At 40.1% G+C, this 26,020-nt stretch overlaps 1 protein-coding gene across 2 annotated transcripts in view; it reads left to right on the plus strand.

Annotated features, from left to right (window-relative positions):
• Positions 1 to 15,054: 15,054 nt before the first annotated feature.
• Positions 15,055 to 26,020, plus strand: part of kcnh5b (potassium voltage-gated channel, subfamily H (eag-related), member 5b) — a 319,253-nt gene continuing 308,287 nt past the window's right edge. For both annotated transcript variants that reach the window (XM_043697222.2, XM_043697223.2), the window contains exon 1: positions 15,055 to 15,283. In XM_043697222.2, coding sequence (XP_043553157.1) covers positions 15,211 to 15,283 — 73 coding nt within the window. In that variant the 5' untranslated portion in view covers positions 15,055 to 15,210. The remainder of the gene's footprint in view (positions 15,284 to 26,020) is intronic.

Below are 26,020 nucleotides of genomic sequence, written 5' to 3' on the forward strand. Positions count from 1 at the left end.
CTGTCATACCAATCTGAAGTCCAGCTAACCTACACTATTCCATGTACGTCCGTATGCTTGTCCAATGACGACTTAAATGTACTTAAAGTTGTACTTATACCAATCATTTGGGTAGTCAACATGGTCTTCAAGGTCTAATGCCACCTTTCTAAAGCATTCAGGATGATACTCACAGGATTTAAAGTGCTGTATACCTAAGCTATCCATAACCTCCTTAAACAGTCTAGCATTAAAATGTGACCCTTGGACCGACTGAATCTTTCTGGGTAGCTCAGACCGTGAGAAGAAAGTTATTAACTCCTCTACCACCCTCTTTGCCTTGATACTCTGGAATGGAATTGCCTTAAGAAATCTGGTAGACAAAACCATTATGATTAACTAGTACTGGTTCCCACTTTTAGTTCTCGAGAGGGGACCTACACAATCAATTATAACCCACGTGAAAGGTTCTTCAAATGTGGGAATTGGCAACAAAGGTGCTGGTTTTATTACCGCCTGTGACTTACCTACCATTTGGCATGTATGACACATACGGCAAAATTTAACCATATCCTTGTGCATTCCAGGCCAATAAAAATGTTTTTTTACCTTAGCCTGAGTCCTTCGTACCTCTAGGTGACCGCCTACAGGTAGTTCATGCGTTACCTGTAATGCCTCCTGCGTGTATGCTACCAGAAACATTATCTGGTGCACTTTGGCCCATTTCTCCTCTGCACTAACCTGCCGTGGTCTCCGTTTCCATCTTAGGATTCTATCTTTCAGATAATAAACCTCCGGAATATTCTCTGATTCCTTTTTGGAGTACGCATCCACATATATATCGTTTGTTGCCTTGTCTTGATGTTGCAAGTCTCTTAGCCTTTCAGGAGTAAACACTTCTGTCTGACTCTGCCTGTTCAGGTTTTTCCTGTACCATTACATCAAACAGGTTATCTGCTTACTGAATCTCAACTCCTTCATCTTTCTCTTTACTTTTCACTTCATGCAGTGATTTATGATAGTGGGATCTGGTTACCACACAGTCTGGGAAAATACCAGGGTATTTCTGTTTTAACTCCTCAGTTTCTTGGTTTTCCTTGGGCTTCTCCACAACAAGGGGTGTCACGCAGACACGGGGAGAATGTGCAAACTCCACACAGACAGTTGCCTGAGGCGGGAATTGAACCCAGGTCTCTGGCGCTGTGAGGCAGCAGTGCTAACCACTATGCCACTGTGCCGATGCCCACTTTCTAACAGTGAAAACACCTGAGGTGTTTCACCTCCTTTCCACACTCTTGGGCTTCTTTTTATCCTGTGGTTGATTCTTGCCAGTGCTCTCTACTCTTGGTTTCATAGTGTAGGATCTCCTCTTCTTCCAACTTCTATCCCTCACAGGATGAAATGCTGGCCAGAAGCTTGTCTTATGCACCAACATGTATTTATCTGCTAATTCTGCTGCCCTTCTTACTTCCTGAACATTCTGTTTATCCATGTGAATTCTTACCATCTTTGGAAGTGAGATTTTAAATTCTTCCAGCAGAATAATCTCTCATAGACCCTCAACGGCCCTGTCTATTTTCAAACCACGTACCCATCTATCAAAATGACTACATTTAACTCTTTTGAACTCAACGTAAGTCTGACCTTTCTCTTTATTTGTGTTTCTAAACCACTGTCTATGTGCTTCTGGTACCAATTCATAAGCACTTAAAATAGCCTGTTTAACCTTTTCATAATCTCTTGACTCCTCATCTAACAATGTGGAAAATACCTCACTAGCTCTGCCTACCAGTTTAGTCTGAACTAGCATTGCCCATAAATCCTTGGACCACTCCATCTGCCTAGCCAATTTTTCAAATGAAGTAAAGAAGGATTCAACATCTTTCTCATCAAAATGTGGCAGAGTTTAGACATATTTGTATATATCACTATCTTCTCTTTTCCTATCCATCCTGTTAACTTGACTTTGCTGACTAATTCGCAATTTCTTAAGCTCAGCTAAGAACCTTCTCTCTCTTTCTTTTTTCTGTCTCTCTCTTTCTCCCTTCCTTTCTTCTCTCTCTTTCTTTCTCCCTTTATTCTCTCTCTCTTTGCTCAGCCAAGAAACTTCTCCCTCTCTCTTTTTAGTCTCTCTCTCTCTTTCTCTTTCCCTCTCCCTTTGTTTATCTTTTAACTCCATTTATCTCATTATAATTTAAGTTTTTCTACCTCTACTGCACTTGTCTGTTTCTCTGATACACCTAAGTGCTTGAGTAACTCCCTTACAATTTCAGCTTTACTTTTGTCCTTGGTTAAACCCAAATTTAACTTATTTGCTCTTTCATTCCTTCTAAACATTCTTGGTGAATTTGAGAAGCATCTTCAATCCCAGAACCTCTTTAGCAATTTTAAGGGCCATTTCTCTCATTTTTAATTTAATCAACCACAAGTCACCAAAATTAAACAAATTGTCTCACCTACATTTTATTTAAAGATCTTGGACCCTAACCTGCAAGTGTTTAAATCTGCTGGGATTTTTTGTACCCCAAATTTGTCTAAACCAGTTCAAATCCTGGATGCGCCCCCAAACTTTTACATCATGGGGTAAACCCTCCTGCTTAATTTAAACCAGCAATACAGAAAGGATTTATCTCATGCAGTAAAATGTGAAAATTCAAAAGGCCAAGAACTATTTAAAGGAAGAATTAACAACTTTATTTCTTAAAGTATAACAGAGAATAATTTACTGACAAGTATTTACAACTCCATCCTCTCACTTATGTTTTACCTTCCCCTTCTACAATACTAGTCTGATAAATCCCCCTGATTAAAATTTATCAAAAATGCAAATTTTCAAAACTAGCTAGATATCAAATCTTCTCTTTATATCTTCTTTGGTCTTCTTTTCTTCTTCTTAGGGATTTCTGTTTCACAGGTTACTGATCAATAAAGGTAACTTTAAGAGAGCTATTTCTCAGGCAGTCTCTACATGCAGGTGGTGTGGCAGTTCTCCTCCAAACTGTTCAATTGTCCCCGATCTTATACCCCAAAGCATTAGATTGTATCATTGGATTTTAAGATTGTCAATATACTAAATTCAAACTTGATTGGAGTTTGGTATTTTTGGGGTATAATTTAAACTGATTGACCTAATTCAAATCTGTTTTTGTCTCCAGGCAACCACTACCCTAGAGAACACTTGGTGCTGTCAGGTAGTTCTGCTAGCTTTTAACTCTCTTAAAGATACAGTACACTTACATCATCATAACAGTAGCCTAGCCCCTAACATTTTCTTTTGTTTTAGGCAGATGTATATGTGGATATTCTAGGAGTGATGTAGCTGGTCAAACCACTCAGAACAGAGTTTATTAAAACAGTACGGATGAAACACAAGGAAAAGAAAACAGAATTTAGTCTAACTTAACTTATTTGATAACCCAACTGTTACTATATCACAACTTAATAAAGCTCTTCCAAACCCTGCAACATCCTGTAAACACACCCTTGGCAAAATAAAATTCAAGCACAGGTTCTTACAGGCAGGAGTTTTCAGAGAGAACATTCAGGCAAGACCTCTGTTGAAGGATGGAACCTCTTTTCACTGTTGCTGCTTGTCTAGGTCCCCAGCAGTTTTTTTTTGACTGCCTGCTAAAACTAAACCAAACTAGAAAAAAAACCTGACTGAGAGAACTGGCTACACCCCTACTATTGTTCAAACTAACCATTTCTAGACAAATCAGTACCTCTGCCTTTGCTACCCCTCTTGAAAAAAGCCAATGACAACCTAACCTTGTTAAAGGAGCAGTATCATCACAATCATAAGATATTTCCAAGCCAGAAAAATATTTTACTTGGAGGAGAATTTTTAGTGGTGATCTTTTCATTCATCTGCAGTCTTGTTTCTCTAGGTGGTAGAGGTTGTTGGGGGTGTGGGCATCTGGAAGCTGTCAAAAGAGACTCGGCAATTTGCTGCATCTTGTGGATGGTCCTCGCTACTGCCACCATGCGGCACTTATGGATGGAGTGAGCATTTGAGGTACAGAACAAGAAACTAATCAAATCAGATTAGTTCTGATTTGCTAACATTGATATTCATGAGGTTGGCACAATTAGGTTTCTGGTCAATGACAACCCCTGGGATATTGATGGTGAGTGATTCAGCACTGGCAATGCCATTGAACATCAACTGAATTCTTTATTATTGAGGATGGTCATTTTCTGGAACTTGTGAATCATACCTGTCACTTATCGACCCAAGCCTGAATATTGTTCACCCATGTTTTGTTACATTGCAGAACTGGATCTCCTGCAGAGATGACCTGCAGCTGAGATGATTGGTTGTCAAGAACTTGTTGTGATTACACTAATTGACTCTAATCAATGGAGAGTATTGATGTTAATTCCCAATGATTTTAATTTTGCGAAGGCTCTTGGATGTCACATTGGATCCAATGTTGCCTTGACATCAAGGGCAGTCACTCTTGCTTCACCTCTAGAATTCAGCTCTTCTGTTCTCATTTGGTCCAAGACCATAATTAGTCAAAAGCTGAATGACTCTGGTGGAACCCTATCTGATTATCTTTGAGCAGGTTATTGCTGTGCGAGTGTAGTTTGACACGTCTCCTTCCCATCAGAAAGATGTTGTGAAACTTGAAAGAGTTCAGAAAAGATTGACAAGGATGTTGCCAGGGTTAGAGGATTTGAGATATCGGGAGAGGTTGAATAGGTTAGGGCTGTTTTCCCTGGACGTCGGAGGCTGAGGGGTGACCTTATAGAGATTTATAAAATCATGAGGGGCATGGACAGCATAAATAGACAAAGTCTTTTCCCTGGGATGGGGGAGAACTAGAGGGCATGGGTTCAGTGTGAGAGGGGAAAGATATAAAAGATACCGAAGAGGCAACCTTTTCATGCAGAGGGTGGTACGTGTATTGAAAGAGCTGCTAGAGGAAGTGGTGGAAGCTAGTACAATTACAACATTTAAGAGGCATCTGAATGGGTACATGAATAGAAAAGATTTGTAGGGATATGGGCTGGGTGCTGGCAGGTGGGACTAGATTGGGTTGGGATATCTGGTCAGCATGGACGAGTTGGACTGAAGGGTCTGTTTCTGTGCTGTACATCTCTATGACTCTGTCAGTACCATCAATGATGCTTCCATCACCTTTTTGATGACAGAGAGAGTCAATCGGCAGTAATTGGCTGGGATTGGATTTGTCCTGCTTTTTCTGGACAGAACTTTGGTTTAGGCTCACAAAGATTGCTTTGTTATCAAAGGACATGAACCCATGAACCCACTTCCTGACCATATGATAGATAAATTGTTGATGAAAACACTGAAGATGTTTGAGCCTAGGAAAAGTAATACTGTGAGCTGTAATGAGCCATTTTGAAAACAAAAACACTGAAAGAGAATTTTTCTGGTACTCCCTCTGAATGCTTGTTCAGTAGTTCAGCACAAAAAGGGTAAGTACAAAATCTTTAGGAGTGGTGGATAAAACTTTGTACCCTTCCCATTGACTGCTTGCTCCTTGATGACCATTGTCTCAGATTAGGCCAAACCGTTTGCAAACTTGGAGCCATTTTGAGTTCTGGTAGAGGTTGTAGAAAAACATTGCCAGGGTGGGATGGATCTTTGAGAATGCTGACGGCCTTTCCTTGACAGCGGGCCTGGTAGATGGATTCTATAGATGGGAGGTCGACCTTTGTGATTGTCCGGGCCGAGTTCACCACTCTCTGTAACCGTCTCCGATCTTGAATGGTACAGTTGCCATACCAGGTTGTGATACATCCAGACAAAATGCTCTTGATGGCGCACCTATAAAAATTTGCAAGGATATTCGCCATCATGCCAAATTTCCTCAGCGTCCCCGTGAAGAGTCCAAGAAAGCTTGTTGTGGATATCCACTCCGAGAAGCTTGACACTCTCCACTCGTTCCACCTCTGTGCTGTTGATGTGTAGGGGGCTTGAGTAACATCCCGCCAAAAGTCAATAATGAGTTTCTTGGTTTTGTTGGCACTGAGCACTACGACCGATCTTCAGACTGTTCTGAGGGAGGATCGCTGAAACTAAAATGTTAAGTCTACTTTCTTTCCACAGATGCTGCAAGACCTGCTGTGTTTTCCCAGCAATTTCTGTTTTTGTTTCTGATTTTCAGCATCCACAGTTTTTTTTTGTTGAAAATAGTATCCCTGTCTTTGCAACTTCATAATTTGATAGGTCCAATTTAAATAAAAACAAAACGCTATGAATACTGGAAATCTGAAATAAAAGTGAAAACTACTAGAAATAATAACTTTGTCAGCGTCATTGGAGAGAGAAACATAGTTAACATTTTGAATTGTACATGACCCTTCTTCAGAACTGAAAGAAGGTAGAAATCTGATAAGTTTTATGCATTGGAAGGAGGGACAAAGTTAGAAGAACAAAAGTCAAAGTGTAGTTTGAAAATAAGAGACAGTAAGTGACAAGGATATTAAGCAACAAAGGGCGTGGAATGAGTTTTAAAAGAACTAAAGCACTTATCAAAAGTGAGTGTGAATTGCAGAATAATGAATAGCTGTTTCTGAAACAGGAAAAACGAGATTCAGACTAGCACAAGACAAAGAAACAGAATCAAATTGAGAGACAAAGTTCATGGTCTGAAATTGTTGAACTTGATGTTGAGTTCACGTAGGTATCAATGATATAGATAGAAAGAGGAAAGAGGTTCTAATGAGGGAATATGAGTAGCTAGGGGCTAAATTAAAAAGCAGAACCAAAAAGATTATAATCTCTGGATTACTACATGGAGGGGCAAACTAATTGTGACTGGATCAACAAGATTAAAGAGGTAAGTGTGTGGTAAACGTGTGGGAGAAACAGGTTTGAATTTATGGGACATTGGCACTAGTACCAGGGAAGGAGGGAGCTGCTCGGATGGTACACACTGAATCTCACTGGGACCACAATCCTGGCGTGTCACATAACTAAGGCTGTGGATAGGGTTTAAACTAAATGGGGGTGGGGTGGGGTGTGTAAGTGTTCAGTTCCATCAAAAATTGTGGGATTAGTTAAAACGGGAGTGGGCTCGGCAGCGCTTATTAAAGTTTCCAGATCAAATAGTGGACTGGAGAGTATGAAAGGGTCAGGAATCTAACTTTAGATACAGCACATAAGCGGCCAACTATGAGAAGTGGGGCAGTCAACACAAGACTAGGGGTGTTGCATTTAAATGCACACAGTGTATGAAACAAGATAAATGAGCTTATAGCGCAGATTGAAAATGGCAGTTCTGACGTTATGGGCATCACAGAGATGTGGCCACAAGGAGATTGGGGGCTGGGAACTAAGTATCCAAAGAAACACTTCTTATCAAAAGGACAGGCAGATGGACAGAGGAGGTGGGGTTGTCACGTTTCTAAGAAATGAAATTAAGTCAATACCAGAAGTGCTGTAGAGTCAGAAAGCGAAGTTGGTAGAGTTGAGGAATCACAAAGGAAAAATAGACAATAGACAATAGGTGCAGGAGTAGGCCATTCTGCCCTTCGAGAAAAATGATCCCGATGGCAGTAGTTAGGATAGTGGACAGCCAATGGCTCAGAGGTTAGCACTGTTGCCTCACAGCACCAGGAAGCCAGCTTCAATTCCAGTTTTAGGTGACTGTATGGAGTTTGCATGTTCTCTCCATATCTGCATGGATTTTTATCGGGTACCCTGGTTTCCTCCTGAATCCCCAAAGTCTGCCCACTATCTACTAGACAGAAGTCAGGAATGTGATGGAATGTTCCCCACTTGCCAACAACACTTAAGAAGCTTGTGACCATCCAGAAAAAATACAGCTCACTTGTTTGGCACCACATACATAAGCATTAACTCCCTCCATCATTGATGCACAATAGCAGCAGCGTGTACTATTCATAAAACACACTGCAGAAATTCACCAAGGCTTCAAAACCCAAAGGAACTACCATCTTGAAGGGCAGGGAATGTGATATATGGGAACTACCACCTACAGTCCAAAGATATGCAGGTTAGGGGATTTGCCATGCTAAACTGCCCCATAATGTCTGGGAATGTGTCGGCTAGGTGGGTTAGCTATGGTAAATACAGGGTTACAGGGAAAGGGTTGGGGGCTAGATCTGGGTGGGATGATCTGGGTGGTCTTTGATTGTTTGAATGGCTTCTTTCCACATTGTAGGGATTCTATGATTCTGTGTGAGGAAGAAATTAAAACAGGATATAGAAAATGCATATAAGAAAGGTGCCATTACTATAATCATGAGATCTTCGATGTGCAAGTGTATTGGGAAAATCTGACTGATAGCGGATCTCAAGTAAAGGAATTTGTGAAATGTGTGCAAGATGGTTGTGAAGATATCTCCACCACATGACAAGCTTCATGAAGACCTTGGACTCTTTGAATGATATCAATAGCTGTTGAATTGTAGAAAGTAGATACTTCGCTAGGAAGATTGTTTTGTTGACAGCTTCAAGGTCAATACATAGTCTAATATCATAATGTTGCGTTGTGTCATGACTAGGCTTGAAATCCATGGTGTTGAGCCAATTCACTCAATACTCACCTGCTTCTATAGCATGAGTATGACCTGGACAATTTTGAGGCTTAGGCCAACAAGTGACCAAGTAAGCATTCACACCACATAAAGTCAAGCAATGACCTTCTCCAAAAGGAGAGGGTCATTGACATATATACACCATTATCCATTGACATATATTGGTATTACCATCACAGAATCCCCCACTATCAACACTCTGAGTGTCACCATTTACTAGAAACTGAACTAGACTAGCCATATAAATACTGTGGCTACAAGAGCAGGTCAGAGGGTAGAAATCCTGCAATGTGTAAATCATTTCCTGAATTCCCAAAGTCTGTTCACAATCTACAAGGCAGAAGTTAGGAGAGTGATGGAATGCTCCCCACTTGCCAACAACACTCAAGAAGCTTGACATCATCCAGGACAAACCAGCCCACGTATTGGCACCACATCCATAAACATCCAATCCTACCATCACTAATGCACAGGAGCAGCAACGTGTACCATCTACAGGAAGCAATAAGAAATTCACCAAGGCTTCAAAGACAGCATCCTTAAAACCCACAGGCACTACTATCTAGAAGGACAGGGCAGTAGACATATGGTAACATTACCATTGCAAGTTCTCCTTGAGACCACTCACCATCTTAATGTGGAAAGATATTATCATTCATTCACAGTCATTGGAACAAAATCCTGGAATTCACTTCCTAGCAGCATTTTGTGTCTACTTACACCAAATGGACTATTCACTCAAGAAGCCTGCTCACCACTTCAAATAAGCTAAGTGGATTGGTTTTGGAACATTGCCTGGAAGTGTTGTGGGGCAGTTTCAACTGAAGTATTTAAAAGAGCATTGGATGATTATTTAAATGGAAACAATGTATACAGTTATGATGAGATAACAAGAATTTGTCACTAAGTTTAAAATGCTCAGAGTCAATGCAGATACAATGGGCTGAATAGCCTCCTTTGGACTGTAATAATTCTGTGATTCTGGTTTAGAGTGGCAATTGCTTGCTTAACTGCTGACTGAACAAATGAAGAATAAGATGGAGACTTCGTAGACAGAAGTGTCACATGTTGTAATGCCATCTAGCTGTCTTTAAGGTATGGTGCCTTTCTGAGATTTGTGCAATAATAAATCATCTCCCTTTTCCATCTGACGAATGGAAAACCTGTTCTAAGAAATATATACACCGATGCACATCAGCACATTATTTTCACATGTTAAAATCATTTTTTGGCGTATTAGATCTAATACAATATGACTAGATCTAATTCTTAAATTTATGGTCCAGCTTCTGTCTGTGTTATGTGCCTGTTGTTGTGGGTGATGTGTCTTATGCATTGTAGGTGCTTGGTTACTGTCCATTTTAAATTTTCAGTGTCAGCTTTATTATCTTGTATGTCAGACAGTTGGTTGTGTACAACTCAGATATGTCACCTGTTTTGTGGGTCAGCTATTGTTTGTGACAAAGTTATGCAACTTGGTCTGGAAACAGTCTTGTACTATCTCTCCATTGACCCATATATTCATAAGAAGATCTCAAACTCTTGTACTTTGACTGTTTGAAATTGGATGTATAGTCTGTATGCTTATTGGTCATATTCTTGATTGTTTTTATCTTCTTTCCAACAATGTGTGCAGATTGTTGAATAGCAGGAGCATATGATAAAAGTGAGTCTGTCTTCCAAAATTAGAAGTGTTATTGACAGTAACCATTGTCTTCAGGAGTAAAATGTAAATTTAAAAAATTTTCCCAAGCAATTTTGCATTTAACAATAATAGACTTCATCAAACAAGCAGTGTATCCTGGTGAGTTCATTAAATTGAGGGTAGTGAGGTAAGGTATTAAGTATGCCACTTACTGCACACACATTGGAAGGGTACACTTGTGTAGTGAACACCATAGAGGGATACCAAACATACTTAATGGTTAATGTGTCAAAAGGTGTTTCACAAATGGTATCTATGATTTGCCTCATGAAGGGAAATTTGGTGAAATAATCAGTCATTAGATGCAGTTTTATAGAGTCAGAAAGTCACAGAGTCACAGAGTTATACAGCATGGAAACAGATCCTTCTGTACCGACTAGATATCCTGGACTGATCTATTCCCATTGCCAGCATTTGGCCCATATCATTCTTGTACATGGAAAGTTTCAATTTTGCACTTTGATTTAGATTTAGATTTAGATTTAGATTACAGTGTGGAAACAGGCCCTTCGGCCCAACAAGTCCACACCGACCCGCCGAAGCGAAACCCACCCATACCCCTACATTTACCCCTTACCTAACACTACAGGCAATTTAGTATGGCCAATTCACCTGACCCTGCACATCTTTGGAGCACCCGGAGGAAACCCATGCAGACACAGGGAGAATGTGCAAACTCCACACAGTCAGTCGCCTGAGGCAGGAATTGAACCCGGGTCTCTGGCGCTGTGAGGCAGCAGTGCTAACCACTGTGCCACCGTGCCGCCCACGAAGGAATTTCATGTGTATGAAAGGTCCTCTTGATTCTTGAGGTTGATAAAGCGAATGTGTTTTGAGCAGTAGCTCAATGTCTTTATTGATGCTGGACCGATTGATTCATGTGTCAATTTCTTGGCATTGTTCTGTGTCCATGTGACCTATGTGTATATGGTCAAGCATATCTCAATGCAGAGCTTGTGGAATCCCTTTAAAATGACATTGTTTGTGCATCTTGGTAGAATTGTGTCTAATATTAGTTGGAAGTTCCCTTGATCCTTAGAAGTTCATTCAACATTTTTTCCTGTTGAAATCGAAGCCTGCTTTTTCTTGCTGCTTCAATGCGCTGGTGAAGATTTGTGTCATATTTATGTAAACTATGATGCAGAGACATCTTGGTAGATTCTCTATGTATGATTCATATGTTGTCAGAATTTATCCTGGCTAACAGAAAATGCAAATGGTAGTCTGAGAATACAGTATCTGCCAAAAGGAATTCTGAAAGTCTCCGGTTCCTATTTCTCTCGGAAAGATATATGGATAAATATCCATTCTTGGCATCAAGCTTAGAAAAATACTTTTGTGCCTGAAAATTTGGGTTTGAGCATTTCTGAGGTTGGAATGATGGGTGATTATCTTTTCTGTGTAATGTTTAGTTGTCTTGTCTTAAACATATATGTTCTTCAAAACACAAGTAATAGAAGCCCAATGTCGTGAATGACATTGTTTTGTTCACATGAAATTCACTTCCAGTTAGGGATGATCCTGAATATGAATATTGCACTTGCAAGGAGGGCCAATGCTACATTGAGCATCCTCTTTCAGTTGTAATACTGCATCACTTTTAAAATTGCCAATCTGGGAATGCTGATAAACCAAAGATAGAAGGTTCTGCTGTATCCATGATTTTAAAGTGTTTCAGGGGTCTATTCCAAGGGGTCATATTAATATTAAAGATGGATAACAACAATTAACGGAATTTCAGACCTTTTCTAAACAGTTAATTTAACATGTGTAGACCGAGCTACATGGTGCCAGTTTTCCAACTCAATCTTACATAAGGTGCATATTTTTCCCAATGTGAATCTTGGTATATAATACATGTTGTTCATTCCTTTCAGGGTGTGTCATTTGGATAGACATAAAGACTTCACTTTTCCAGATGTGCCCATGCGGTGTGTCAAATTGACCATGCTTACTGTCTGACTGGATTCTGAAAGTTGTAATGTTGCAATAAGCTGTAATTTGTTGAAGTGCCTGCATACCATGGAAGGATGTTTAGAATTATCAGTACCATTTCTCCTTGTTTTGCTATGGCTATGGAGAACTGTGGCAGACACTGGGGATTTGAACATCTTCGCGGACTTGAACATCTTGCAAAATTTAGCTCATTTGAGATCTGGTAGGTGAGACAATCCACATTTCATGCATGACTTGGACGTTGGTGATGGCTGCAACTGTAGTTGCAGAGACCAGCACATGTGGAATGCTGTTGTCCTGCTAGAATTGTTTCAAACATTCTTTTAATGCACCAAAAGTTTAATCTTTAGGTTTGTCCAGAAATGCTTTTCAGCGAAAAATAAAACATGTAGAGGAAATGACTAGTTCCATCTGCCTTTCAGCTAAATTAACTTCAGTGAAATCACATTCTGTACCGTTGTGTTGATATCTGTCTACAAATTGGTCAATATCTTTGTCTGTTTGACATGTTCTCAAGACTTTGAATTCTAAAATTGACTCTAAGCCTGTTGCTTTTCTAGAACTTGAACCGTTTTGTTTTGATATTTAGTCATTGATAGAAATGCTGGACATTTCATTTTTTGCATTTCGTAATTCCCCAAGGCAATATGAATTTTGTATCCTGTTTTTCTTTGTGATGTTATGATAAGGATTCATTCTTTCATTGAATAACTAGAGTTTGGACAGAATTTCACTGGAATGCTAGTCCATATACTGATGGTTGCTTTCCATTCTTATTGTGTATTTTGTGCTCTTTACATATGGTCAAAGAAAAATAATCTGTTTTGCTGTGTGAAGCTTCTGTTCTTTTTGCCTTGAATCCTCTCCTATCCCGAATGCTGCATTAGAGATTGTAGCTTTAAAAAATAGTGGGCTTATCATGGCAAAACAGGATGGTGTGACATCGCCTTTCTTAGTTTTGCACTATTTGCAAGGAGCAAGCTGATGAAATTAACCAACCTCTGGATGCAGCTAAGGTTTTTTAAAGGTATAGAAAGATGTTTTTCAATGTTCTTACCTGTATTTTGCTCTGAGTATTTTTCAAAGCTGAAGCCATTCTTTCAGCACATTGAAACTGCTGTTCTTGTTTTAAAGAGAAAAAGCATACTCGCAAACATTTCTTGTTTTATTACAATTGTAAACTTCAGCATTGGTTATTAAGTGTTACTTCAGCCCTGAAACTGGACTTCTGATGGGTAATAATTAGGAAAACAATTCTTCACAATTTCATTGTTGAAATCTTTTTCCTAGCCTTTGGCACAAACTTGCTGTCACCAGTTTCTAGTACTTGATTGCTGCCAGTCATCCCTACGACCACCATGATATGCCTATGGTTTTCTATATTTTAGCTCATGTAACATATGCCTCAGATAGTCGAATTTGTATTGAATCAGATATCTAGTGATGTTATTAACAACTAATTATATACACTAATTTGATATCTCAGACATATATAATGTCTGCAGGTTATATGCTTATTGTGTTTACTGTTATAGTATATACATTGTTGACTGGTTGATTGTTTGCTTAACTGCTGACAGATTGAAGGCAGAGTAAGATAGAGACTTCTTACGCTAGGGTGTCAATACATCATGATGTCATCTAGCTGTTTTAAAATTATAGTGCCTTTCTGATAATGTGCAATAATGCACTATCCTCCTCAGATTGCCCAATACTTGCAAGTTTTTGTCATCTGCAAATTCTGAAATTTTGTCCTGAAGAGCCAAATCATGAATACAGATTTACAGATCTTCTTAAAAGTTTACCTTTATTTAGCCAAACTTTCAACCACCCATCGGTGCCCCACATATCTCCTTATCAAAGCAAAACACTGAAGTTGTGGAAAATCTGAAATAAATCAGTAAAAGCTGAAAATATTGGCAGATTAGGCAGCTTAGGTGGAAAGCAAAAGACTGAGTTAATGATTCAGGTTGATGACCTTTAAACAGAACATGGACCTGAACTGAGATGCTGGCACACCCACTGAAGAGTGAAGCCTTTTCTGTTTTTATACTGCACGCCTCATTTTCCTGGGCTTCCATTTTGTTTGATTGTACTTTTTGTAAAGCATCTTTTATTTGTATTCTGATAAAGGTGCTACATGAGGTGGTACAACCAACAGCAAAGTCACATGGTATTGCAGTGTTGTGCTTCTGGAGAAAGCACTTGCCCACCTTGTAAAAGTCCAACCCAACCAAAAGTAATCCAAGGCGAGCAGAGGTTATGTGTCTAACCTGTTAACAGAAGAGAAAGAATGTGCTGGAGAGTGGGGGTGGGGTCAAGGTGGAACTCAACCAACATCATCATCACCACTAGTAAAGACAGAAATTGCTGGAGAAAACTTAGCAGGCCAGGCAGCCTAATGGAGAGAGAAACTGAGCTAACGTTTTGAATCCAGCACAACTCTTCTTCGGAACAATTTTCAAGTGAAGGATGCCATCTTTCGATGTAGAGAAGTTTGTCCAAGCCTTGCAAAGTTTCTGTTAATATCCAGCACCCCAGGGTGAGGGTTACCCAAGAACATGACCAGGTGTGGGGATGGATTGGGTAATCCCAGAGACTGGGAGCTGTAAATTGGAATGGAGTCACCTCTGCTGTCACACTGTGTGTGTATGTGGGTTGGTGGGGAGGGGGTGGGGAGTGAAGGGAAATAGGGTGGGAGGTAAAGGGGGAGGGGGGGGGTGAAGTGGGATGGGGGTGGGGCGGTGCGTGTGTGGATTTCCCCACCTCCAACCCAGTGAAGACTGTGCGTCAGGAAGAGAGTGCGCAGCCGCGGCGCCTGCAAGCTGTCAGTGCCGGCGATGGAGCGGCTGCAACGGTGGCCAGTCCAGTCCCAGCCCCAGCTCCAGCTCCAGCTCCGGCTCCGGCTCCGGCTCCAGCTCCGGCTCCAGCTCGGACTGCAGCGCCGGTGCGACGATGAGCCGCTTCCCGCCACACACTGACCAGCCGCTCGGAGCCGCCCAACAAACATCTCCCCAAGAGCCTGCAGACCCAGGATGCCCGGTGGAAAAAGAGGGCTGGTGGCACCGCAGAATACTTTTTTGGAAAACATTGTCAGGCGATCCAGCGGTAAGGTGGCACTTTTGTAGCGACGCGCCCCCCCCCCCCCCCCCCCCATCCACCAACACTTCCTCCCATTAGCTATTGATTAACGGAGCTATAGTTTCTAGTCCCTAGGTGCAGTCAGTGCCCATCTCTCCAACCTCCTTTCACTGTCCTCCTTGCACGCAGATTGACTGCTTATTTATCTTTAAGGTGCAATAGATCCTCATAAATTAAACTGAGAGGCAGTTCATTTCGATTTAGTTTTGACCTGTTCTAATTTTGCTCGTCTTGCATACAATACTTCGTTCCACAACATCGAATGAAGCGACTAGGAATTCTGGAAGATTGCTAAACTTAATTGAAAAGTAATTTGTTAGAACACTTGTTAATAGATCTCGCGCTGGAAATCGATTGAACATTATTTTTCCTCTTGTAAGTGTTTATAATGGCTGTGCTGTATACAAAAACACAGTTCCTTCTGATCTCTGCCGTCATTCCGACTGTCAGATCAGATCCCCAGCGTGCTCCCTAGTGTTATTTTTAGTTTTCAACCATCAAGCGAGACTAATATACAGCAACGATGGGTTTCCTCAACAGTGAATTCGGCAGCCTGACAGTAGCCACAGACAGGGAAGACGCAGGGTGCAAAGCGATATTTTTTGTTTTTGGGAAATTACTGAGAGAGAACCTGGTGATAGATAACTCTCAGGAACTTGCAGCGCTCAAGTAGAACCGATCGAAGGATGTCGCTGAATGAAGGGCTTGCAGGAGAGTTTCACCTGAAGCGTTCCTGTAAGTCCACTTCCAATCTGTTGAAGCCGATGTTGCAATAGAGACAAGGAACGTGGAAGAGTTCCAAATGTTGGTTAAACGAAATTACTTTTGGTTTGTGGGCAGAATGATGTGGGAGCTGGTATAAACTCCGCCGTTACTAGTGAATCGATATCTGTAAGCTATAACATTCCCCTTATTTAACACACTGTCATTTACAAATAAAGAAATCCAATCTAAATATTATGTGCGATATTCCTGAAGTTGCAGCCACTAGTTTAGAAACTACACCTAATGAGTTCACAGCATTGAAAGCGGGTTTACATAAACACCTGTGTCTATTCCTGCAGACCTAACCGAGAAGCATCTTTAACGGGAGAAGAGTCTTTAAAATTGTAAAGCTTAATATTTCTCACAGTGCTTGTTGCATCTGAAGAGCTAGGAGGATGTAAACGTAAAGAGACATTGCTTTATATATAGTTGACATCTATTTGGTACAGTGTGTTATCACTGGCAGTCAATCTTGCCAGCAGGGGTTTGTTGAAAATTGCTGTGATCTGTTCAGAGCTTGAGCGATGTTAACAGTTCCCACTTGCTGCATTCGCTAAACATTCGTCAGAGTCCAACGCTGGACAGAGCATTTGTAAGCCCACCAACTCAGTGGTATTTTTCTTGCCATTACGGGTCGCTGTTACTCCTCACTGACAGGCAACTCTACCTCAGTACCCCCTGAGCTAAACCCTCGCTCTGAACAAATACTGATGCCTGCAGGCAATTCCGGCTGCAACCAACTTTTCAACAGTGATTCGCAGGAAGACGCCGAACAGTTTGACTAACACTGTACGTCAACCGTCGGCTACAAATCAACTCTTAAAAGCCCTATTTTACTAATGAGCATTGCCGATCTATTTATTAAAGTGACAGAGGCCGCTTATTAGGAACCAGCCCTTTCTAAATGCGTACATGCATCAATGCAGCAGTAGGAAACTGGGAAATCAAAAGGACGTTTGAAGGATTGTTCCAGGAGTGCTTTCGAATTTAGAAACAGATTAATAGTGCATTTTGTGCCTCTTGAAAAGTTCACCAGTCAGGATTTGTTTAGTAATTTATGCAAAGGACAAAGAAAATTTCAATTTATTTAAACTGAAACAGGCACCCAGAACCAATTGATGCAGCAAAATGACCACCGTGAAAGTTCTGAAATCAGAGAATTCCAACTATGGATATAATTTAGAAACCTTAGGATAATATTTATATCCAGTAGCTTGTTTAGCTGGGAGTGCCAGACAGGACCGTGTTTCCATACCTCCACACCAGGAGCCTGTTCGGATCACTGGTCGATAATTACAAATTATAAAATTAGCAATTATTTCTATTAAGAATGGAAACTGCATTGGAGTACAGATTGCAAAATATCCATGTGTCACTAAGTCTGTCTATTTCCGACTGCATAATATCACCCATCTCCAAGCTGCCCTCGGTTTGGAATCCTCAATCATGCCGTCATTACTTTGAGTGTTGAGTGTTTATACCAATGTACATTGCTGGCTTGTTTCCCATTTTCTACTCTCTATAAACTTGAGGTCATTCAAAAACTCTTCTGCCTTCAGTTTCCACAAAGGACAATGTAAATGTTGATTTATTGCAGAAACAATCTAACAAATAGAGAAAAGTAGTAAATTGATAGACATAAACAATTACATAGCATTCACCATGAAGTTAATGAACTTAGAAAATTAGAAGCAATTGGTATTTTTTGGGATACAGTTTAAAATCCCTGGGGTAGGATTTATATATTGCACCAAGTCCTGTTCACCCATCAACGTTGCACTTATTGATTTATGTTGACACCCTTTTGAAGAATGCGTTGCTTTAAAAAAAATCATCCTTGTATTCAAATTCCTTCGCAGCCTATATCTCCAATTTGTGGCTGTCATCTCCTCCAGCTTTAGAAAACTAATATATCGGCTTCTTCAATTCTGTCTTCTTCAACATGCCGGATTTTTATTGTTCTACAATTGACAGACGTGCCTTCAGCTGCTTCATTCGTAAGCTCTGGAAATCCCATCCTTTACTTTTCCACTTCCCTGTCTCGCTGTCCACCACAAGGCATACTTTGACAAAGGTTTTGGACATCTGACCTAATATCTCCTGATGTGGCTTGGAGTCAGATTTTGTTTGATAACCGTCCTGTGCATCATTCAGTGGCATTTTATTGTATTAAAAATGTTATCTAAGTGCAAGCTGTTGTTGTTATTATTTCTGAACTTTAATATAAAATTATACTCCATCTGCTTTTATTTGTGATGTCAAAATATGATATCCTTAATGCAGCTGCTAACACTGGAACAAATTGAAAATGATGTTGCATGGTTAAGTTATTCTAGGAATACTTAGATTGGAATATACAAAATAGGAACAGGATTAGACTATTCAAACCTTCTCTGACATTCAGTAAGATCACAGCTAATCTGACTGTGGCCTCCAGTTTCCCGCATGTCCCCCATAACATTTGAGTCATCTGTAGATCAAAACTCTGTCTGAATTAGCCTTGAATAATGCAGGTACAACTTTTTAAATATTAGTTTGGAGAGTTACGTTTACAACACCATGATGATGCAATATGTAAGTTAGTGAAAGCGAACCCACAGGATTAATGCCTGAACTATGTTGCATATTGGTCAGACATCATCATTTCCCTCAACATCTCTGGACTAGAGCAGCAAAATCAATTCTGTGTTTTGCATCAGTTTTGGAAACTACATATATGGAGCATAGAGTTGGAACTGCTTGTGGTGTTCTCCATTGTGCCATTATGAAGGCCTCATCGCCATAGTTTATAAAGTGTCTTTAACATAGATCATCATCCGGAGACACTTTTGGAGGAAAATTTCATTTGAGTGAAAGAAAGAGGGAGCAGATCAGGTGACCAAAGGTCAACTAAAAAAATGAATAAAGAGGCAGAAATTGGCTTATGAGAAGTAGGATCAAGAGACTAGCCAAAGGTTGGAAAATTTTATATAGTCTCATGAGCAATGTTATACTGCGTTGATAATGCTTAAACTCTCAAATTGTTTGACAATATGCAACTCATTTACACCTGCTCTTTTTATGATCTCTTGGGTCTGTCATGTTAATAATCAACAATCGAAGTCTAACCCCTTTGAACCAACAATAGCCAACTCCTGCTTGTCACCTTTACAATGCACCTTATTCTCGCAAGCACAAGCCCAGATACACATTTTCTCTTGCTTCTGCCTCATGAAACTTAATTAATGAATTACCAGTAACATAGAGGATGAATCCAGACTATGAATGGGTGATAATGAAATTGTAACCACCAAGAGTCTCAAGAAATGATTACCCTCCACGGAGGAACCTTTGGGCACAATTCTTGGGTTTCCAGCAGTTCCAAAATTCCTGCTTGCATAATATGAAACGTGTCCAAGCAGTGGAGACAATATTCCATAATGTGCTGCAGATGGTAGATCATTTGGAAGTAATCCATTACTCATATTCTGCAACATGTTGATGGATATGTACACAGTTGCACAGGCAGTCTGGACTGTGTGGTCACACTAGCACAATGAAAGTCCTCTCCAACAAAGGAGCCATGCACCTTTTGGTTTCAGGAGCTTAGCAGTGACTACTCTTTTGGATACCTTGGATATTGGAGTTGGGAGGGCTGCAAGACTGATGTCATTGGCACTGCGTAATCTGCTCATTTGTTGATCTGCACCTTGCAGTTGCACCAATATGTTGATGTTGATTTTCAGAAGAATGTCAAATGTTAACATTGTTTCAGCTCTTTGGATACCTCAGAAGGTTCACTCATCTGATTCCTGTCATTAGGCATTGATTTATGAGGTAAGGCTGAGCAGGTCAGACCTAAACTCAAAAACGAGAGATGATTTCATTGAGGCATAACAAGATTCTGAAGATATGTGACCTGGTAGATGCTGTGAAAATGTTATCTACAACTAGGGGGTGCAGTGTAAAAATAAAGGATCTGTCATTTAAGACAAAGATGAGAACAAATTTTTCTCGAATTCTCATTTGGAATTTTCATCCCCAGAAAGCAATGGAGTCTGAGCCATTGAATATATGATTTTGATTTAGACAGCTTTTTTTTGATTGACAAGGAAGTCAAGTGTTATTGGGTCTGAAGAGGCAGGAAAGTGGATTTATGGCCACAGTTATATATCAGCCATTGCCTTAATGACTAGCAGAGCAAGCTTAATGGAGCAAACGGCATATCCCTGCTCCTATTTTATATGGTCTTATTGTGACCAGAAAATTGTAAAAAAGGTTTTTTAAACGGGTGGAGAGGATCAGGGAGAAACATTAGAGTTTGGGAGCACACGAGGCTGGAATCAGGGGAATAGAGAGGTCAGCAGGGCTGGGGATAGGGAGCAGTGAAGGGATAGAGTAATTTAAATACAATAATAATCATTTTAATTATGAAATATTAAAGAAACAAGGTGTCAATGAAGGTCAGCAAGAGCAGGAAAGATGGATAAAAGATTTGCTTTGGAAAAGGGAATGTTCAGTTTTGAATGAGCTGAAGTTTGTGGTAGGTAGGAGATGGTAAACCAGGAAGCAAGCCAGAAAAGCTTTGGATCAACTGGAGATGAAGTTGGGATCCACCAGTAGTTCCGTAGTCCTTCACAGCAAATTGTCAGCCCAATTTTCCATTCGAAGAACAGGAAAGGGTTGAGGTGTGAATTGCTTGCCCATTTGTGGTGAACCTATACTATATTAGCTGTTATAGACTAACATCAACACCCTTAAGTCCAAAGGTGATAAAGGCATGAATAAAGCTTTCAGCAGCTGATGGGGTAAGGCTGGCTGGATGTCACAAAAGGAATTTGGGACCAGAAGCAACACAGGCTCAAAGAGACGATTGTGTTGTGAACACTCTCGTAATGATGGGAATGAAGAATGGAATTATTGGAAGGGAAATTGACTTTATCACAGGATAATAGGATTGGACTCAAAATAAAATTGCTTCAGTTAGTGTTTAGCCAGAGGAGATTTTGGCTCCTTCAAGACTAGATGTCAGAGAACTGATCTGACAACATTTGGGCATGGAACATTTGAAAGAGGTGATGTATAAAGGAACTGGATAGAATATATGAAAACCATCCTTATAGAGATTAATGTCACTGAGTGATGATATGTAGATGAGAAAGGGTGGGGTAATGACAATGGATGCATGAATTACTGCAAATTGTGATTAAACAAGGATGGAAGTAAAACCATTGAGAGAATGCCATGGCTTTGATTGTAAACTTTATGGCAGCAGGCAATGGAAATCCATTGGAACTTTAGGTGATGCTCCAGAAGACAATGTGCAGTCAAGTGTCAAAAGGCACAGTGAAGGATAGGAGAGAATATGCAACAGGGTCACAGAGAATGTCATTGATGTGGGAAGTGTGGAAACATGGCTGATGCTTGTGGAATATTTTTAACCAAGGTCTCCAAGGGGGAGGGAAAATGAATAAAACAAGTTAAAATATTTTAAAAAATAATAACATATTATTTGTAGCTCTCACCCCCGAAGAAGAAATCGAACTTCATCAAAATTTAGAAACAAAAGCAGAAATTGCTGGAAAAAACTTAGCAGGTCTGGTAGCATCTGAAGAGAGAAAGCAGAGGTAATGTCTCAGAACACTGTTCTGAAGAAGGGTCCCTGGACCCGAAATGTTAACTCTGCTTTCTCTCCATAGGTGCTGCCAGATCTTCTGAATTTTTTCAACAACTTCTGTTTTTGTTTCTGATTTCCAACATGCAGAATTTGTTCATTCTTTTGTTGAAATGTAACTAATATAAAGGGGTGAAAAACAAAAGGATTCATATTGGCTGCCTACCAAAACTATACCTGTTGCACACCCAGTTGAACTTTCTTTTATATTGTAAGTAATAAAATTATCTATTTCAACACACTTTGGACCTCCAACAGAACTAAATTTAGCTCTTTTTATTTCAAAATGGAGAAATATGTATCCTTTGATAACTTTTATTTCTTCAGTGCAGGAAATATTCCTTTGTGAATCGTGCACATGGTAATGAGTGCTTACAGTGTGCCAGCCAGATCTTTGCTGGGCATTTTAAGATTAAGATCATACGTTGTGGTATATTACCATTGACAGTAATGCAACACTTAATTTTAATTACTGCAGGACTACATTATCCACATACAGTTTAAGCAAATTGTAATAAATTAGTGCATTGACTAAAAGATTAATTAAACCAATTACTAAAGTTTGCAATTGACAAAAGAATCTGAAACAGCTTTTTCTGGACAGTATTTAAGAAATTTGAATTCCATGTATTAGCCTCAGTTGAATGTTTATTGAGGCACTCGGTACCATTGTCAAACCCTAACCACCCAACGCCTGGAGGAAGAATGCCTCATCTTCTCTTGGGACCCTGCAGCTACATGGGATCACTGCGGGTTTCACAAGTTTCATCATCCCCCTCTCCGCACTTTATCCCAGACCCAAGCCTACAACTCAGCACCACCCTCTTGACCTCTCCATCTTCCTTCCCACCTATCCACTCCACCCTCCTCTCCAATCTATCACCTTTCCCGCACTTTCATCTACCTATCACATTCCAAGCTACAGTCTCCCCTCTCATTTATCTCTCAACCCCCCCAACCCACAAGATCAAAGGCTTATGCCTGAAACATCGATTTTCTTGCTCCTTGGATACTGCCTGACCTGCTATGCTTTTCCAACATCACACTTTCCACTCTAATCTCCAGCATCTGCAGTCCTTTCTACTAGGTACTAAATACTTGAGCACATTTGTAATATCAAGTGAACTGATGTGAATTGGGTGATTGTTTTTGAGCTTAAGAACAGCAGAAACATATGAAGCAAGAAAGATCAATCTCCTTTCCAAATACTTACAAGGGATTAAGCAACTTTTATTCTTAGAAAGCAACTTGTCTCCATTGGCTTTGTCCCAGTAGAGATGCACATAGCTGATTGCTATCTTAAGCTGAATCCCAGCCTGGAATTATGTTTCATATAGCTACTGAATTCACAGTATGTTTGAAGATAATTGGAACTATTGATTTTTATGGAATGGGCACCTTTTAGGCATCTGGGAGAGTTGCTGAATTCACAAAGTTCAACTGTATCTGTATGGCTTTGGAGGTAATGATCATGAAGTCATCTAAGACATGACATCATTGTTATCGCATTCATGTGTTTCTAAGAAAAGCATGGGTGCCAGTCTCCTGATTTTCGTGTCACCAGATTGTAAGATTTTGGAATTTTATGGGAAGATTTTCTTAATTTTAACTGAATTATCATGATACCTTGTGCTTAGTTTTAAAATCACATCACTTTGATCAGGTTCTGCCCGCAGTACTGGCCAGTGGGCATTTATTTCTAAAATGACTTGTCCCTCAGAACGGATCCAAAATCTATAAGCTGAAGAATAGGGCTTGAGAGGTGTTCAATGATCAATGGGAAATAGTTTTGTTCATTTCTGAGAAGCTGTTTCAACACAGGTCACAATGGCATTAGCACAGTTGCCTCACCGCAACAGGGACCAAGGTCTGATTCCAGCCTGGACTGATTGTGTACATTCTCCCTGTACCTGTGTGGGCTTTCACTGGGTGCTCTGGTTTCCTCTCACAGGCCAAAGATGTGCAGGTTAGGTGGATTGGGCATGGTAAATATGGGATTACAGAGATAGGGTGGGGAGGTTGTGGGACAATCTTCGGAGTGTAGGTGCACACTTGAGAGGATAAATAGTCTCTATCTGCATTGTAGAAATTCTATATTTCTAACATTCGTTTGTTCACTAGTAGTGGATTGACAATGCTTTGTTTTTACAATGGATTGATTTTCAGCAGTATGAATCAAATTTTAATAACTTACCACTTTTGAATAGATAATGGTATTTAAAGCAACATATTAATAATAATTAGTTTTACAACCTTACTTGATATATACATTCAGCATAAGCTTTTAGCTGTTATATTTATGTCCCTGTTAATGAAGCCTAGAATACCATATCCTTTATTAACAGCTGTCTACCAGTCCAGCCACTCTTAATGATATCTGCATGCATACTCTTGGGTCTCTCTACTTCGATGTCATTTAAAACAGTACCCTTGATTTTAGAGTGTTGTTCATGTTTTTTCTACCATAATGTGTTAGCTCAAGCTTCTCCACATTGAGCTCATCTGCTAATTATTCACCCATTCTACCAACGTGCCAATGTCTTTTTGAAGTTCTGTACTTCCTCCTTGCAGTTTACAATGCTTCCAAGTTTTGCACCATCTGCGAACTTTGAAACTTCACATAAATTATGTAAAGCAAGGCTCCCATGTTGACCCACATGGAACTCCTACACTGTTTCCTAGCATTTAGCCAATTTTGTATCTACATTGGAACTGTCCTTTCAACTTCATGAGCTGTAACTTCACAAATCTGGTCTGTAGCACTGAATCAGTTGCATTTTAGAAGTTCATGTACACCACATCAACATCCTACTCCTTACTAACCCTCCTGTTATCTCTTTCAAGAACTCCAGCAAATTAGTTAAACATTATTTTCCTTTAAGAAATCCATCCTAACTCTCTGATTTGTCTCTATGACTCTCAGTTCTATCTTGAATACTCGTTTCTACCTTTGCAACTTTTTTGAACAAGGGTATGATATTTGTAATTCAGTCCTCTGATACCAGTCCAGGGGAGACTGAAAGATTACTGTCAGTGCCTGTGCAATTTCCACTCTCACTTCCTTCAATATTGTTCTGTGCATCTCATTTGGTTCAGGAGCCTTAACAACTCGATGCATCTGTTACCTTGTCTGTTACCTGGATAACATCTGCTTCCTTGATAAAGATAGGTGCAAAGTTACTTTAGCATCTCAGCTGTGCCTCCTGCCTCCCAGTGTAAATTTCCTTTTTTCAGTCCTGAATTGGCATTATCCTTCTTTCACCACATTTACTATTTATGTTCTAATATTGAGATTTCCTTTAGCTGCTTGATGTTAGCTTGCTATCTTTTTTCATAACCTCTCCTTGCTTTTCTTATTTGCTTTTTCTCCTTCTCCCTTCTGAATATGTATTCAGCTTGGTATCTGACATTTGTCAGAAGCATACGTTTGCTTCTTTATCTTAATTTGTAGCTCCTCTGTCAGCCAGGTAGCTCTATCTGGCTAAGCTTCATTTTTGCCACATTGAAGTTGGCTGTTTCTCAGTTAATTACTCTTATTCTGGGTCCTTCCCCACTTTTCCACCTTGTAATGCAATGATTGCTCTTTCCTAAAGGTTCCGCCACTGATCCTCGATGTACATGGCCAACTTGCTCCCAAGAGCCAGGTCTAGCATTGTCTATTTTCTGGACTGGGCACATAGAACATAGAACATTACAGAGCAGTAGACGCCCTTCGGCCCTCGATATTGTGCCACTCTGTCATACTAATCTGAAGCCCATCCCACCTACACTATTCCATGTACGTCCATATGCCTGTCCAATGACAACTTAAATGCACTTAAACTTGGCGAATCTACTACCATTGCAGGCAAAGCATTCCATACCCTTACTACTCTCCTATTGCAATAGGAGATTTTCCTGAACACAGTCTACAAATGCTTGCCTCTCTTTGCCCTTAACACTACCCTTATCTCTGTTTATTATTTCAGTCATTAGAATTCCCCATTGTAACCATTCTATAATACTTGCACTTCTCTGTAATTTCCTTGCAGATTTGTTTCTCTGCATCCTTCCCGCTATTCAGAGGTCTGCAGTTTATGTCAAACAATATAATTGCGCCCTTCTTGTTCATAACTCTGTCTAAATCACTTCTGTCATACAGTCATAGAGTCATAGAAATGTACAGCACAGAAACAGACCCTTTGGTCCAACCTGTCCATGCCGACCAGATATCCCAACCCAATCTAGTTCCACCTGCAAGCACCCGGCCCATATCCCTCCAAACCCTTCCTATTCATATACCCATC

This window comes from Chiloscyllium plagiosum, unplaced genomic scaffold (genome assembly GCF_037043375.1).
Source record: "Chiloscyllium plagiosum isolate Xiang-an unplaced genomic scaffold, Cpla_swu_hap1 HiC_scaffold_8, whole genome shotgun sequence".
NCBI classification, from domain to species: domain Eukaryota; kingdom Metazoa; phylum Chordata; class Chondrichthyes; order Orectolobiformes; family Hemiscylliidae; genus Chiloscyllium; species Chiloscyllium plagiosum.